Source organism: Pezoporus wallicus, unplaced genomic scaffold (assembly GCF_028554395.1).
Source record: "Pezoporus wallicus isolate ANWC-B61680 ecotype Strahan unplaced genomic scaffold, APGP_CSIRO_Pwel_v1 contig_1181, whole genome shotgun sequence".
NCBI lineage: Eukaryota > Metazoa > Chordata > Aves > Psittaciformes > Psittacidae > Pezoporus > Pezoporus wallicus.
In genome coordinates this window covers 1,506,600-1,519,791 of record NW_026641428.1, presented here as the reverse complement: position 1 = coordinate 1,519,791, position 13,192 = coordinate 1,506,600, and the positions used below count along the sequence as shown (strand labels likewise).

General features: G+C 35.3%; 1 protein-coding gene across 4 annotated transcripts in view; it reads left to right on the top strand.

Moving 5' to 3' along the window:
- Positions 1-13,192, top strand: part of KCNH7 (potassium voltage-gated channel subfamily H member 7) — a 240,337-nt gene that overhangs the window by 218,750 nt on the left and 8,395 nt on the right. For all 4 annotated transcript variants that reach the window (XM_057423744.1, XM_057423743.1, XM_057423742.1 and 1 more), the window contains one exon: positions 10,450-10,713. In XM_057423744.1, the coding sequence (XP_057279727.1) occupies positions 10,450-10,713 (264 nt within the window). The remainder of the gene's footprint in view (positions 1-10,449; positions 10,714-13,192) is intronic.

Genomic DNA, 13,192 nt, shown 5'->3' with positions numbered 1-13,192 from the left:
TCCAGTGTCTCACCAGCCTCGCAGTAAATAATTTCTTCCTTCTATCTAATCTAAATCTACCCTTTTTCAGTTTAAAACTATTCCCCTTTTTCCTATTACTATCTTCTCTTATAAAACTTTAGAACTATACTTCAAACAGGATAGAGACACCCAGCATTCTGATTTTCTTATTTTGATATTTTACACCTCGCTAAATTCATCTTGATTTGTAAATTTTTTTGGAGGGGAGGGTTGTTCTCAATGAAATGGTCTTCTTGTGGGCATTCTTAACTTTCAGCTGATGACCTACTAGTATATTATGCTTGAAAGTATATTGTTTCTGTCTTTACTGTGATTGTTAGTGATTTTCTCCCTTTTAGAGTGCTAAAAATGGGATTGTGTTATCTCAGCCCTTAGTTCATGCTAGCCTGATTTGGACCTTGTTGCCATGGTAACTCTTTCTGCATGAGTTTTATCAGGGGTTAAACAAAATCAACGCAGCTCTCTGTTATACATCTGCAGTTAGCACCATAACTTTTCCAATTCCATGCAAGACCTTCTCACTCCACCTACACATATTTCCACCATTTTTACCTGTGTTAACAAAATCTGATCACTAATACATTGCACTCTGCCATAATGTGATTCTAAAGGGTGTAAAGCTACTTGAGGGACCAGTTTGTTCTCTGGTTTCCAGAAAGGACTGCAATACCACAAGAGATCCCCTGCAAAATTTAACACATACTACATACCAGCTTGTTCTTGCTCTCACACAAAAGAAATTCACTGCAGGTCTTTCAGCATAATGGATAATATTCCTTGCACAGGTGCAGGTTCAGCCTTAGCCAGTTGCCATAGGTGCTTGACAGTCAGCCAAGAAACTCTCTCATGACTGCTTAAAATGAGCAGGATTCCTGCCTGGCAGTTCCAAACAAAGCTCTCATCTGGATTGGCAAGTTAGTCTCCTGCTGAAAACTAAGGGACAACAGGCTGCTTCATCTATACTGCTGTCTCTTTCAGCAGTGCACAGTGTGATTCTTTCTTGCCCATTTCTCATTTTCCTCTAGTAGTTCTATGGGAGTTAGCCAATTTCAAGGGAAATACATAGGGGCAAGAAGTTTCTTTTGCTCTGCTGTTTCTGAGCATGGATCTGTTATCACATGCTGAACAGCACACAACTATAATTGGTTAGATCAATATGAAATTCAAACATACAGATGAGAGATGCAAAAGTTACAAAAGAGTGAACAATCAGTGAGAGCTTGAAAAAAAATGAAGCTTTGAAAAGATTTTTCTGGGGTTCAAGCATTACTAATCTTGCTAGCAGTTTCTTTAACTTTTTTTAATGTTCGCTCTAATTAATTAAAATACTGGCTAAATCAGCCAGTGGGGACTTACTAACTGGGAATGTAATGATGACCTCAGTGAAATAAATCCTTATTCTGGGTTTTTCGTTGCGATCCATAAAAAAGAAGATCATTCCATGAAAGGACTAAACGACTAACCAGAGATATAGGTAGCTAGCAATACTTTAACTTTTGTCAGCTCACCAAGGGACCTCATTACAGGGAACTTTTGTTTTCATGGATGTGTTTATAAAAGATCAGAAAAGAAAGTTCTTCTGAAATCTTATTACACAATTGTTTCATGTTGACACATACTGTAACAATCACGTGGGATATAAAATGCATTTTACAGAGTTTCATTTTTAGCATATTGTTAGCTAAATGAACTTATATAGTTTATTTATTAATTGTGTTTGAAGAGTTGTGCTCTTTACCTGACTTTTTACCTACTGATCTATTCTCAAAGTAGGCACAGAAGCCAGAGCTCTAATAAACTTCTAACTCAATCTTGATCACTACAGCTATCTTAAGTGTGCAGTGCTTGTCGGTACTATCTAGGCTAAGAAGCTAAACCATATTAACATAGCTTTATTACAAAAGTTAGCCAGAGGCCATGGCTGGCAATGTAGAAGACAAGGAAATCTTTTGGGGACTGATTCCCCTGCCTGAAAGTATGAGGTGACGCAGTACTGACAGAATGGGAAAAAAAAAACCTCCTCCCATGTCCCTGCTCTATCCCATTCTTGTCCACTTCCACCAGCTGATTTATTTAAATGGCTACTTTATGAATAGATGACTTACCCAAGCAGTGTGCTGTGTCCCCAGCAAGAAAGTAGGATAAGAATCCAGACAAAAATTGAAGCTCTTACATAACTTTGTTAAACTGTTAGTATTATGCTGATGCATTTTCTTTGGACTTAATTAGAAAAGACTTTCTATTATTCAGCTACAGTGTCGGGCAATTAAATAACCAGGAAGCAACTAGTCTCTTGGCAGGCAGCATATGCTTGAAACAAGACCTCATGTCCCCAGAATCTTATCTTCAGCATGAAACCCCTAAAAAAAAAGTACATACATGGTCATCAGAGAGCCCATCACTGCAGTGTCCCATCTGCTCCTATTATTGTTATTGTTATTGCTGTTATCACAGTGCCGAGGAGCCACCTCGGGGATCTTCCACAGAAGAGTCTTGTTTCCAGGAGTTGCTCCCAAAGAGGCTGTTTCCAGAGGCCAAATCTGATCGAAATTGTGTATGCAGTCACACATATCCATATCCATCCTTTGAAAAAAGAAAAGGTAATAATAGTACTACAGTGAAAGCTGAATTCCTTGTAAAAAAGAAGACAATTCTAAACTTGATAGGAGAATAGCTCTGGCCTTTGCCCTGAATCCCTTCTGAGGTGCATGTTTATAATTCTTTGTTTCTGATTTTTAAGTACAGTATTATTTCCTGAAGTATAAAGCAAGAACTGTCCTTCCATTATTGCCTGTTTAACATTAAAGTCAATATCAAAGCCAGACAGAGAAAATTCAGAGATAAGGCTGTCACTCCATTCATATCTCATCTCATTGTACTAAAAATGGCAAAAAAGAATAAATGAAGGATTGCATACTTTAACTGTGAAATTCTTGGCTTTTTAAATGTGTCTCAGTTATTCAAATGTAGCTCCTTTCTTAGTCCATTTAAAAAAAAAAAAAAAGGAACATGGATCCTTATGGGAAAGTTAGCCAGCGTTTAGTTCAGGATAATCAGGGGAGGTTTCTGCTTTTCCCTATTTCCAGAATCATCCAACATAGCTCAGAGAGGAAACACAACAAAGGACACATTAATTTACTCTCACAGGCAGCACTGAGACCAAATAGTCATTCAAACAGTTCTTTCCAGAACAGTTAATTTTCTCCACCATCACTATCCAACCCACTGGAATCTTTCAGCAAAATTGACAGGACTGTCTATAACAGAGGAATTTCACTACTTCGTTTCTTTAGGTCCCCAGTGAAGACTTAGGGCATCACAAATTATGAATGAACTTTGAATTAAAGGAATCTACTGTCACTAAAAACAATCATAGAAGAACAAAAACTTTAAACCTTTTTTACTACCAGGAGGATAAAATGTTTAACTTTCCTAAAATACTACAAGTAACCTACTTATCCTAGCAATAGGAATATTCCTGCATCAATTTCTAGGCAGACATCATTTTTTCTTGCTGTTAGTCAAATACCACACACACGTGGCAGTACATTCTGTAAGTAGGGGTTCCTAAAGATAGATGGGAAATTTGAAGGGAAGCATAATGAGTGAAAGTGAGGAAGAAGGAGGAAAACAAACATGCACTGAAGAATATAAGGATTTCCACACCCCAGGTTTAGGAACCATTGTAAGTCTTTGGCATTGTTTCAGATTTTAAGGTCTGATGGGTCTACAGACATCTGCTTTACCAAGGTGCTGAACAAGGACTTACACAAATCCCTGTACCTGGTGGAACTTTAGATAAAACCTTTCTACCAGTTTAAGAAATGTCTCAAAGAAATGTGTGTGCACCTTTAAGAACTTGTCTCTGCCATGTTCTGAAAATGGCCAAACTTTAATATAACGGTATGCGTTTCAAAAGATTATTTTTATGCCCAAAATATCTGATGGAAAATATCTATTTTCACTTGTTCTTTATTTCACCTAAGTTCTGCTGGATATTATGCTGTAGAAGGATGTAGCTATATATGATGTTCACAGAAGGAAAAATAGTAGCAATGTAGCCAGTCTTCATCTTACCATAAAAATCTGGCACTGTTGTTAAATTAAATTGCTAATGAATATGTGATTTCTTCAGGATTGATCATATTGTTTTTTTGTTTCTAAAATTTATAATCCTGTGTTCCTCAAACATGAAGAAATATCTTTATCACTGAGTAGGCACCATGTGCTTTACTACTTCCTCTAATTATAACTAAAAAGCTGCAAATGCAACTTTCTACTTTTAAAAGTGAATTCTAGTGCAACTAACCATCAGAATACTATGTGATTATTTAGATTAACAAAATTAAACAAAGTGTATATGAAAGTCAGCCTTCCTGTTAATTCTCACTGAACTAAACATTTTTACCATATTATATGTTATATATAAATAATTTCCTTCTTCAGAGACCCTTGCTGTAAAAAGTGCTCTGAAGATTTTAACAGCACAGTGTGTTTTCAGATCTTTAGGACCCAGTGCTTCTCCTGAGCATAGCAATTTCTACCTTTTTCAGATTGTTTGGAAATATTTAGATCTGAAGTTTTCAGGCTATCCAATGGGCATTTTACAAAGCTTTCAAACTACTTTGTTTTTTTTTCATGCACACTAAATTTGTGATTTTTCCATAGAGTTTTTGGGCATGAAAACCCATCCAAAAAGTAGGTAATTTTTCTAGTATTAAGAATTAGATATTCTGTGTACTTGAACAGTGTTATAATAATCAATGATGTTTCACCAACAAGCAAGAAAAGCCTCTAGAGATACTAATTTATGCTATCTTATCACTTTGAGTTGTTTGTTATAAGGACGTTTTGACTAAACATTCCTTAAAAGTTTTTGCTTTTTACTGTACTATTTTGTCCTCATGGATGTCTTGGTAATGTTCAGGTGTTGGCGCAAGCTATGCTTTCAGCAGACATTCAAAAATGTCTATGCATGTAGCACTTCTTATTTTCCCTAACCATCAGTCATGAACTGAGCTGATCATGACACAACAGAAGACTGTCCTGACAACAGGCAAATTTCTCTTCAGCTGAAAAATGGTAGAGTGCTTTGTTCAAGTTGTTCATCTTCTGGAATGGACTTTCAGATGTCTCCTTTCCTGGTACATGTTCCTTGTCAGAACATGAGTTAAGGCTGGTTTTGACAAACATCCCGATGTCATGATATACATCAGGACTCTGAGGCTGAGCATAGGCCAAGTTGATTCTGAGAGACAAGAGCTCAATCACAAAAATTCAAGATTTCTAAATGTCAGGTTTGTTTACGTGAATTCAGGGTAAGTTATAGTACCTTATGATGTTTGAGAGGGGTTAAATATCTTTATAGACAGGGCCAAAATTAATCGTTAGACAAAGTTTCTGGTAGCAAAAGTAGAGTAGCTCTCATCTCAAATGTTACATACAACTACAGAGTCCAAAATTTTTCTGTTGCTTGTCATGCATTTGTAAAGATTGGGCAGTTCATATCCTTCTCCCATGGGAAAACAGATCCACTAAAATTCTTCATACTGTTTCCCAAAAGACTTTGCAAATCAGTGTAGTTTTGTCTCTGAAGATTTTAAATTCACCAAAATTAAGCAATAAAGAGTTCACGGAATTTATGAATTAAAAATCCATTCTGAAGTCTGCCATTGGAAGGTTCTTCATGAAGATAATTTTCAAGTAAAAATGTTAATTGCAGATTCAGTTAAGAGACCCAATTAGAAAGACCCAATTCAAAGAAAGGTTGGCAACAGGAACAAAAGTGTCAGACATGATGCCTGTGCATTGCATTGCTATAATATAATGCAAATTAACTTTTTTCATTTATTCATCAATATATGAAAAACATGGCAAAAAGATCTATCTTCACCATAGCATCAGTTATCTGTTGAATGGTCAGCCACTGGGTTGCTTTTCATTTTCATGTTTACAAGCAGTCATTCTCTTTCTTTTTGATATTTTTCCATTACCTAGTCTATCAGAAGGCACTCAGTTATATTTAGTGACATAATCCATACCACTCATATTCAACTAAGTATGAAGCAAACAGCAAGGAAAAATAATTAGGAGCATCTTAATTGGCAGTTTAATAATCCTAAAGTCCCTGATTGGCATTCTATAGAGTAGTTGAACCTGTATAAAACTTGAGTAGACTTCTCTGGAATCACCCCTTATTATATATTGGTCTCGTTCCACAGTACCAGTAACTTTTGAAATAACATAAATACCGTGTGTTGATTATATTGTTTTTACACCACTAAGTGAAAAGCAGTGATTTCAAAAATAAGGATTATCATTTTTCCTGTTTGATTTTATGCCTCTCCCCATCTAAATGATGAAAAACATAGGCATGGGCTGAACATCAGTGTTGAAGTTATGCATCAACTTCTTTTGATTTTTTGAGATTTTTGAGATTTTGCACTTTTTCAACCCTGTTTGTGGTATTGCATTTAACATACTACCCAAAATGCTTGGTTACTCACTTTTAATTCCAAATATTTGCTGCCCTGTGATGCACGGGTGGACACATAAGGCATTTTCCTGTTCTCTGACAAGGTAACTGGCATTTAAAAATTAAAGAACAGATTACAAATAGTCATGATGAGCAGCAAATATTTTATTCATATGTAGGAAAGGCAGCTTGAGCACCACAGGAATATTTGTGAATATCACATAAGAAAGAACTAATAGCAGTTGAACCAAATTACATGCTGGTAATCTGAGTCTGAAGACCTGCAGACCTTTAGAGCAGTCAACCCTCCCTCCTTCCAGGTCACAGTCTGCATTCATCTTACCAAGGGATGTACTTGGTGTCATGTAAGATAATACAGTAGCTTTTTCTGAAGGAAAGAGAAGATGTCATATCTGCTGAACAGATTTATATTTATGAAGATCATGTTAATGATAAGGATTCTCTTTCATGGTTTATTATGGTAATCCATAATAAGGATTATGTTTCATGGTTTGGAATATATTTTTTTTTTTTCTGCAGGGGCGAGGAAGTCATTCACCTCATTTCCTGCACAAAATTGAATTTGTCTAGGCATATTATGGGACTTTTTATTGGATGGCTGAAAAAGGGAGTAAAAATTTACCACCTCCTGAACACTAGGCTATATAACTAGTCAGATTAATGATATTAGTAATATTAGACAATGCTGCTCCAAATGTAATACATTACTGATACTTTCAGCAATATTGTTTGCAGCAGAATAATAGGTTAAGAGGAAAAAGGTCATGCAGACTGACACTGTCTGAATAATACAAAAATAATACTAAAGGCTGACCATGACATACAAAAGAAATTTGTTTGATCTCTGGTAACCATCCCACCAACCTGGATTTTATGCCAGCATTTTTGTGAGTCTATGTCATACCTATATCTCATTGCCGTCATGACAACCCCATTTCTTCCCTTCCTTTGCCAGTCCAAGTGTGAAAAGCAGAGCACAAACCTTGTGATAATTACTATGAAGATTTTGGAATTTGCAGACAGCAAATAACAGAAGACATTGCCCGTAAACTTGGCAGGCGCCCAAAACACATATCAGGCTAAAATAAGTCACATAAAAAATGTAAATGATGTTTGTACATGTTTGGTAAAGCAGGAAGTTACAAAATAATCATCTTCAGCGAAACATAGTTTCTAGCAATCAGAGTCAGAGACCAGAAACCTGGAAGTCTGTGTAGTAGATAGTGAACTTACCCATGCATACACAGATAGAAAACACTTCTTTTCTGAGAAATCCAATCCAAACCAGTGACTGGATTTCATTATAAGAAGAAGGAGAAACTTGAGAAATTCACACTCTGAATTAAGCACTGGGTGGATATTATTTGTAACATATACCCACTGAGCTACAGAGGCACTACTAAGCTGTCAAGCTGAGGTACAGATCTTGCACCATCATCAGGTACTGAAGAGCCAAATAAAAAATGCATTTTCTATTTTAATTCTTACTCTAGGTGCAGAGTATCACAGGATTATTCTCCAGACAGAGGAATCATTAGCATTAAATAAGAGTCTTTTAAAAGGAAAACAACTTGACTCTCTGAATGTAGCCAGATGGCTAACAGATAAAGCAACGGCAGTAAAGCCAAAGATGTATATTTTTAAATCGATCAGCTGATGAGCAAATCTTCTCTGATTTCAATAGGCAAAACCCTACATTCAACAGATCTCTGCTTTCCTTCTGTTGTCAGTGAGTTCTTTATACTTGGACAGCATTTGGAAAAGAATATGTTCCTTTGTTCAGTTATAGATGGAGATTAAATGCAGAGGTATCGATTTAATTATGTTGATTTTACAGCAGTATTATTGTTAGCAGAATCTGGCTTCTGGTTTCTAGATATTTTAGTATTCTATGAATATGACAGATAAGGCAGTCTGCTATACTTCAGCTGCTATGTAATTTTTTTCATTAGAGTCTCAATGACTTCCTCTTAAAATTAGTCCACTGATTGATTTGTATTCCACAGGGCACTCATTACAGCTTCTGTTAGTGCACAAAATCCCATGAATATAAAAAATTACCCTAAAAATGGAAAAGTCAAGCTTTCATTGAAAGGTCTTTTTCACAGGTTGAAGTCAGTCAAGCAGTAAGTAATTAAGACAATTTACTGTAGCATGAGTGTATGTATTTGACCATATATTCCCAAAGGAAAAGCCATGGGAGAGAGCTACATTAGAATTTTCTTGTGAAGCTTTCTTTTGGTTTTGTACTTTTTTGGAGATGGGATTGCAGAGAACATGGCATGATTCTATGATTCTACGGTACTTGACTCTGCAGTCAGAGCATAACCCAAGAGCTGTGTTGATGCCTTCACAGTATCAGAGTACCACCAGTATCACTTATAGCTAGTAATCCTGCCTAACAGAAGCCAAATAAAGTCACTTCATGCCAGTGCTATATTAATTACTCTCAGAGACTCTAGATGGTACAATTACAGGAGGTCTGCTTTGGTATTGGTTTAATTTTGTTCCTCATTACCTGCCCTCACTGTTCACAGATGTCTGGACTCCTGCAGAGTGCTCTCTACAGACATTGCATTCTTTTTATGTGCAGATAAAGAGGGCTATATGAGGCCACAGTTTTATTTCCCTATAGTGACCAGAAAACAGAGAAGAAACCTAGGGAATACACTAGTTGTTGTATTAACCACTGCTGTAGGCTTCAAAGACTACAGACATTCTAGAGCTGTGTTGATTAGTAATTAGCACAAAGCAGATGGGAAATCATGCTGTCTCCCCAGGAAGTTAAGGCAAACTAGTTACAGTATTTATATGTTGTTGAGACTACCCTGCTGAAATGTGTTTTAAATAAATAGCAGAACTGGAATTATCTTGACATTTCAGTTAAAAGTAGGTAAAACCAAATATTGAATTGGAAATTAGCTTCAAGTTTAGTCTGAAAAGAGATTAGGAGCTCTTCATATTCATAATGATCACTCTTGGTTTAAAGTTATATTTAATTTTTACAATATGCTTTTAAAGGCATCTGCTTTAAACTTAGTTTTATTTGCCACTTCTTAGGACTGAATTTGCCTTTCCTCATTACAGATCTTGTATGTGATTAATGAAAGATTAATTCTGAACTTGATTGGTACTCTGCCTCCATATGTATCACAGCATGTTATGTACTTATTCAAAAGTCTGGATGTTCAGAGAATTGCAATTAATTCTAAAGGCTAAGGAATTTGGCCTACTTTGGAAAGTTGTTTTGAGACTATCCCACAAACACAGACAAGAAACCCCCTTCTTGTACCAATAGGATTTCTTTCTACCACATCAATCCTAAATATCGGTTTGACAGTAATGAGCATGGAGAAATATGTTCTCTATTTAGGTGGGCCCAAACATTTTGAGGTTGAGTGGTTGATTAATACATTTGCCTTTTCTGGGAAAAGAATCATCAGCAAAGATGCTCTTATGTGGGCATAATTTCAATGAGTAGTTCTGATACTGAGTCTGACATCCATGACTGTTAGCCTGTCAAGACTATGAGAAATGCCCAAGAATGTGAGAAATTGGAAGAGGGAATGAAATAATAAATTATTTTTAAAAAATTTGGAATATAAAGCTTTCTCAAACCTCATCCTCATCTGGAAAAAGCAGTGAGTAAACAGGAGGATTGTGATGGATAAAACCTTTGCTGTTTTAATATAAGTGACTTTTTGCATGAGTTAGGGGTTAGGGACTATGAATCCTTACAATATAGATGCAAATGTCTTCTAGGAATTCAAAAGAGAAATCTCCTCTGATACAGGAATCAAAAAAGTTGTTAAATTATTCTAATAGATGGTGAACTTCATAACTGATGTAATAATCATCTCTAACCTCAGGCCAGAATAAACTAGAACTGCATTAACTGCATACTACTGTACACAATTATTTCTGTTTAACAGATTATTTCAAAGAGAATGATCAGAGTGATCCTGAACCCTCAGGGGACACCACCAGATACTATCAATCTGTTAAGAAACACTTTGAGGAGAAAAAAAGTGGGTCATCATCTTTTGTATCATCCATTGAAGATGAGCAAAAGCCCCTGTTCTCTGGGACAGCTGATTACCCATCTGTAACAGAGAAAACCACAGAGGTGGACTTTGAAGAAATGGTTCATGCCCCAGAAGAAATTCTTATTGACAAAAGAAGCAATTCTTGCAAAGGTAATCTAGCCGTTGCTATTTTGTAAAGTTTGAGTAGGCATCTCTTTCAGTCTGATTATCAAAAATATTTTTCTGAATGTTACTGTTGAGTCTTTACATAATATTTACTTCTGTGTTTCCTGAAAGTTTAACAAGACAAAATCTTTTAGATCAAAAATTACTATTTCTTAAGAGGATTAATGTAGTTTAACATACTGGCTGTGGGACTGGATGACAGAACCTCCAAAAGATTATTCCAGGCTCTGTTAATAAATCATCTTGTAACTGAACTATCTAAGGAAATTCCTTTAAACAAACTCTTTAAAATTGTTATCTGGCTCTGGACTTTGTTCAGTGCCCATGGATAAAAACTGCAATCAAAGCAGTAAAGAATCCCTCAAAGGCTGTTTGATGTCCCAGGGTTGGGTGACAGCAAAAAATCCCAGCTAATGACAGCTAGATAAACCTTTTGATAGCTGCATATGCACAAAAAAAACATATTTTCAGGTAGCTACTTTAATTCTCTGTATTGACAAGGCAGAAAAAAATATGTGAAAGTGGAAAAAATTTCATAATAGCTTAAAAGGACGTTATCCCATGTTGCTACACTTGCTGGTTAAAAGGAGTGCCATTTCATTGCACAGAACAAATCCTGACTTCCATAAGTAAAACACAGGAACAAAGATTTGAGCTTTTGTATATGACAAATGATCAGAAATTATTACATTGAGTTAAATCACATAATTAAAATTACATCTAATATACTAAAATATTTATTTGCTCAGTAATGTGAAGGGAAATTAATGAAAAGCCCCAGATTAATATATGATTTAAATACTGCTGAAAGTTCATTTGTAATTGTTTCAGTCTGAAGGGAAGAATTACATATTTTCTGCTTAATGCTGTTTTCCCAAGAAGTTTCCATTGAGGCAATTTAACCATTTAACTATCATTCAATAAAATTTAGGCATTTAGGCTATAGTTTTAAATTAACTTAATGATTAATCAGGCAAAATAATATATTTTTTTATATCTCAAAGGTATGAATTTCTGAAGTCTGCTCTTCTCAGGTTAAGGCTATATAAATCTGCACCACCTAAACTTGTTGCATACGTACTGCAATTTGAAAGCTTACCTTTCCCCTACCAATAGCCAGAAATGTGTCCTTGCAGCTATAGCAACGTTTTCCAAGGCAACCTATTGCAGATTTTGTTTGAGCTAAATTTAGCATGTCTAAAGGTTACGTATTTTGATTAAGACCACATTCTTCTTTCATGTTTGTGATCTAGCACTATTGGTAATGTGTATGAAAGCTCTTTACCTTTCTTGCAACTTCCATAAAAACTTGAATAGCAATCAAATAAGATCAGCTTTGACTGATATATGTTTTAAACTAAATTCTTACTCCTGCTGTTAATTAGAGATTGATTTTAACTTACCATAAAGGCAGTTATAAATATAATGCAATTTTGAAATAAACTATGCTTGTATGTATGTTTATAATCCTCATATAGTACCATATAAATCTTGAATGCAAATGCACTTATATAAAGCTACCACTGTGACATACATATTTAATTATCTTTAGTTTTGTTTTAAGCTTCAGTCATTACTGTTGATGAATGGAAAGATTATTAATAATGTATTGTATAATGTGGACAGAAACTGCATAAACCTCTCTTTCACAATCCTAAAATGCAACTTTTACCATTAAAAAAGTATGTCTTTTTTGAGAAGACCTGATAATTTTTCTGGACCTGGTAATCTATATGTTGCAGAAAAATGCTGTTTTCCATTTTCACTTGGTCATTATTTGGTCATAATCAGTTCATTGATTCTTGAATAGTGAACCTACTTATGCATTTATGAACTAGTTCTTAGTCTAGGATTCTTCAAGACCTGCAAAATCATAGTTGGTTATAAACTTGAAACTGCTGTTAGGCTTTTCTGGGGCTACTCAGGTATGTGGAGGTACCTGAAAAGATGCTTAGAACACTTACGATACTGTTATTTATTGCATGTTAACTTGCTTGAACTTATTTTACAATTTCAGTGCCTATTGTTTTGTCGCATATCAAATGTTTACTGTAATAGTCTACAAATACATATTCTTGGACAAAACCCAGCTGTGATTTCCTCTGGGATAATCCACAGCATTGAAAAATATGTTATTTTTTATTTATTGTGTAAAATAACCAAAAACTTGGGTTTTACAGGACATTAAAAAGCAGTGAAATGTATAGCCTATATTTTTGGTTTCTAATTAATCCTGAAATTCACTGCTTAAATGTAAGTCCACTGGATTTACAACATCATTGCACCCACACCCATAGTTTAAAATTTTACCTCTGAATTTGTCACAGTGTGTTCCTTCCACTTTGCCAACAGCTTTACAGCTTCCTTGGACATGCAAATTGTGCCATGTGTACCTGCTAAAACCGTATTACATGCTTTTGTGACACCGTTTGTGTCTGTTGGCTTAAGTGGCTGACAAGCTGAA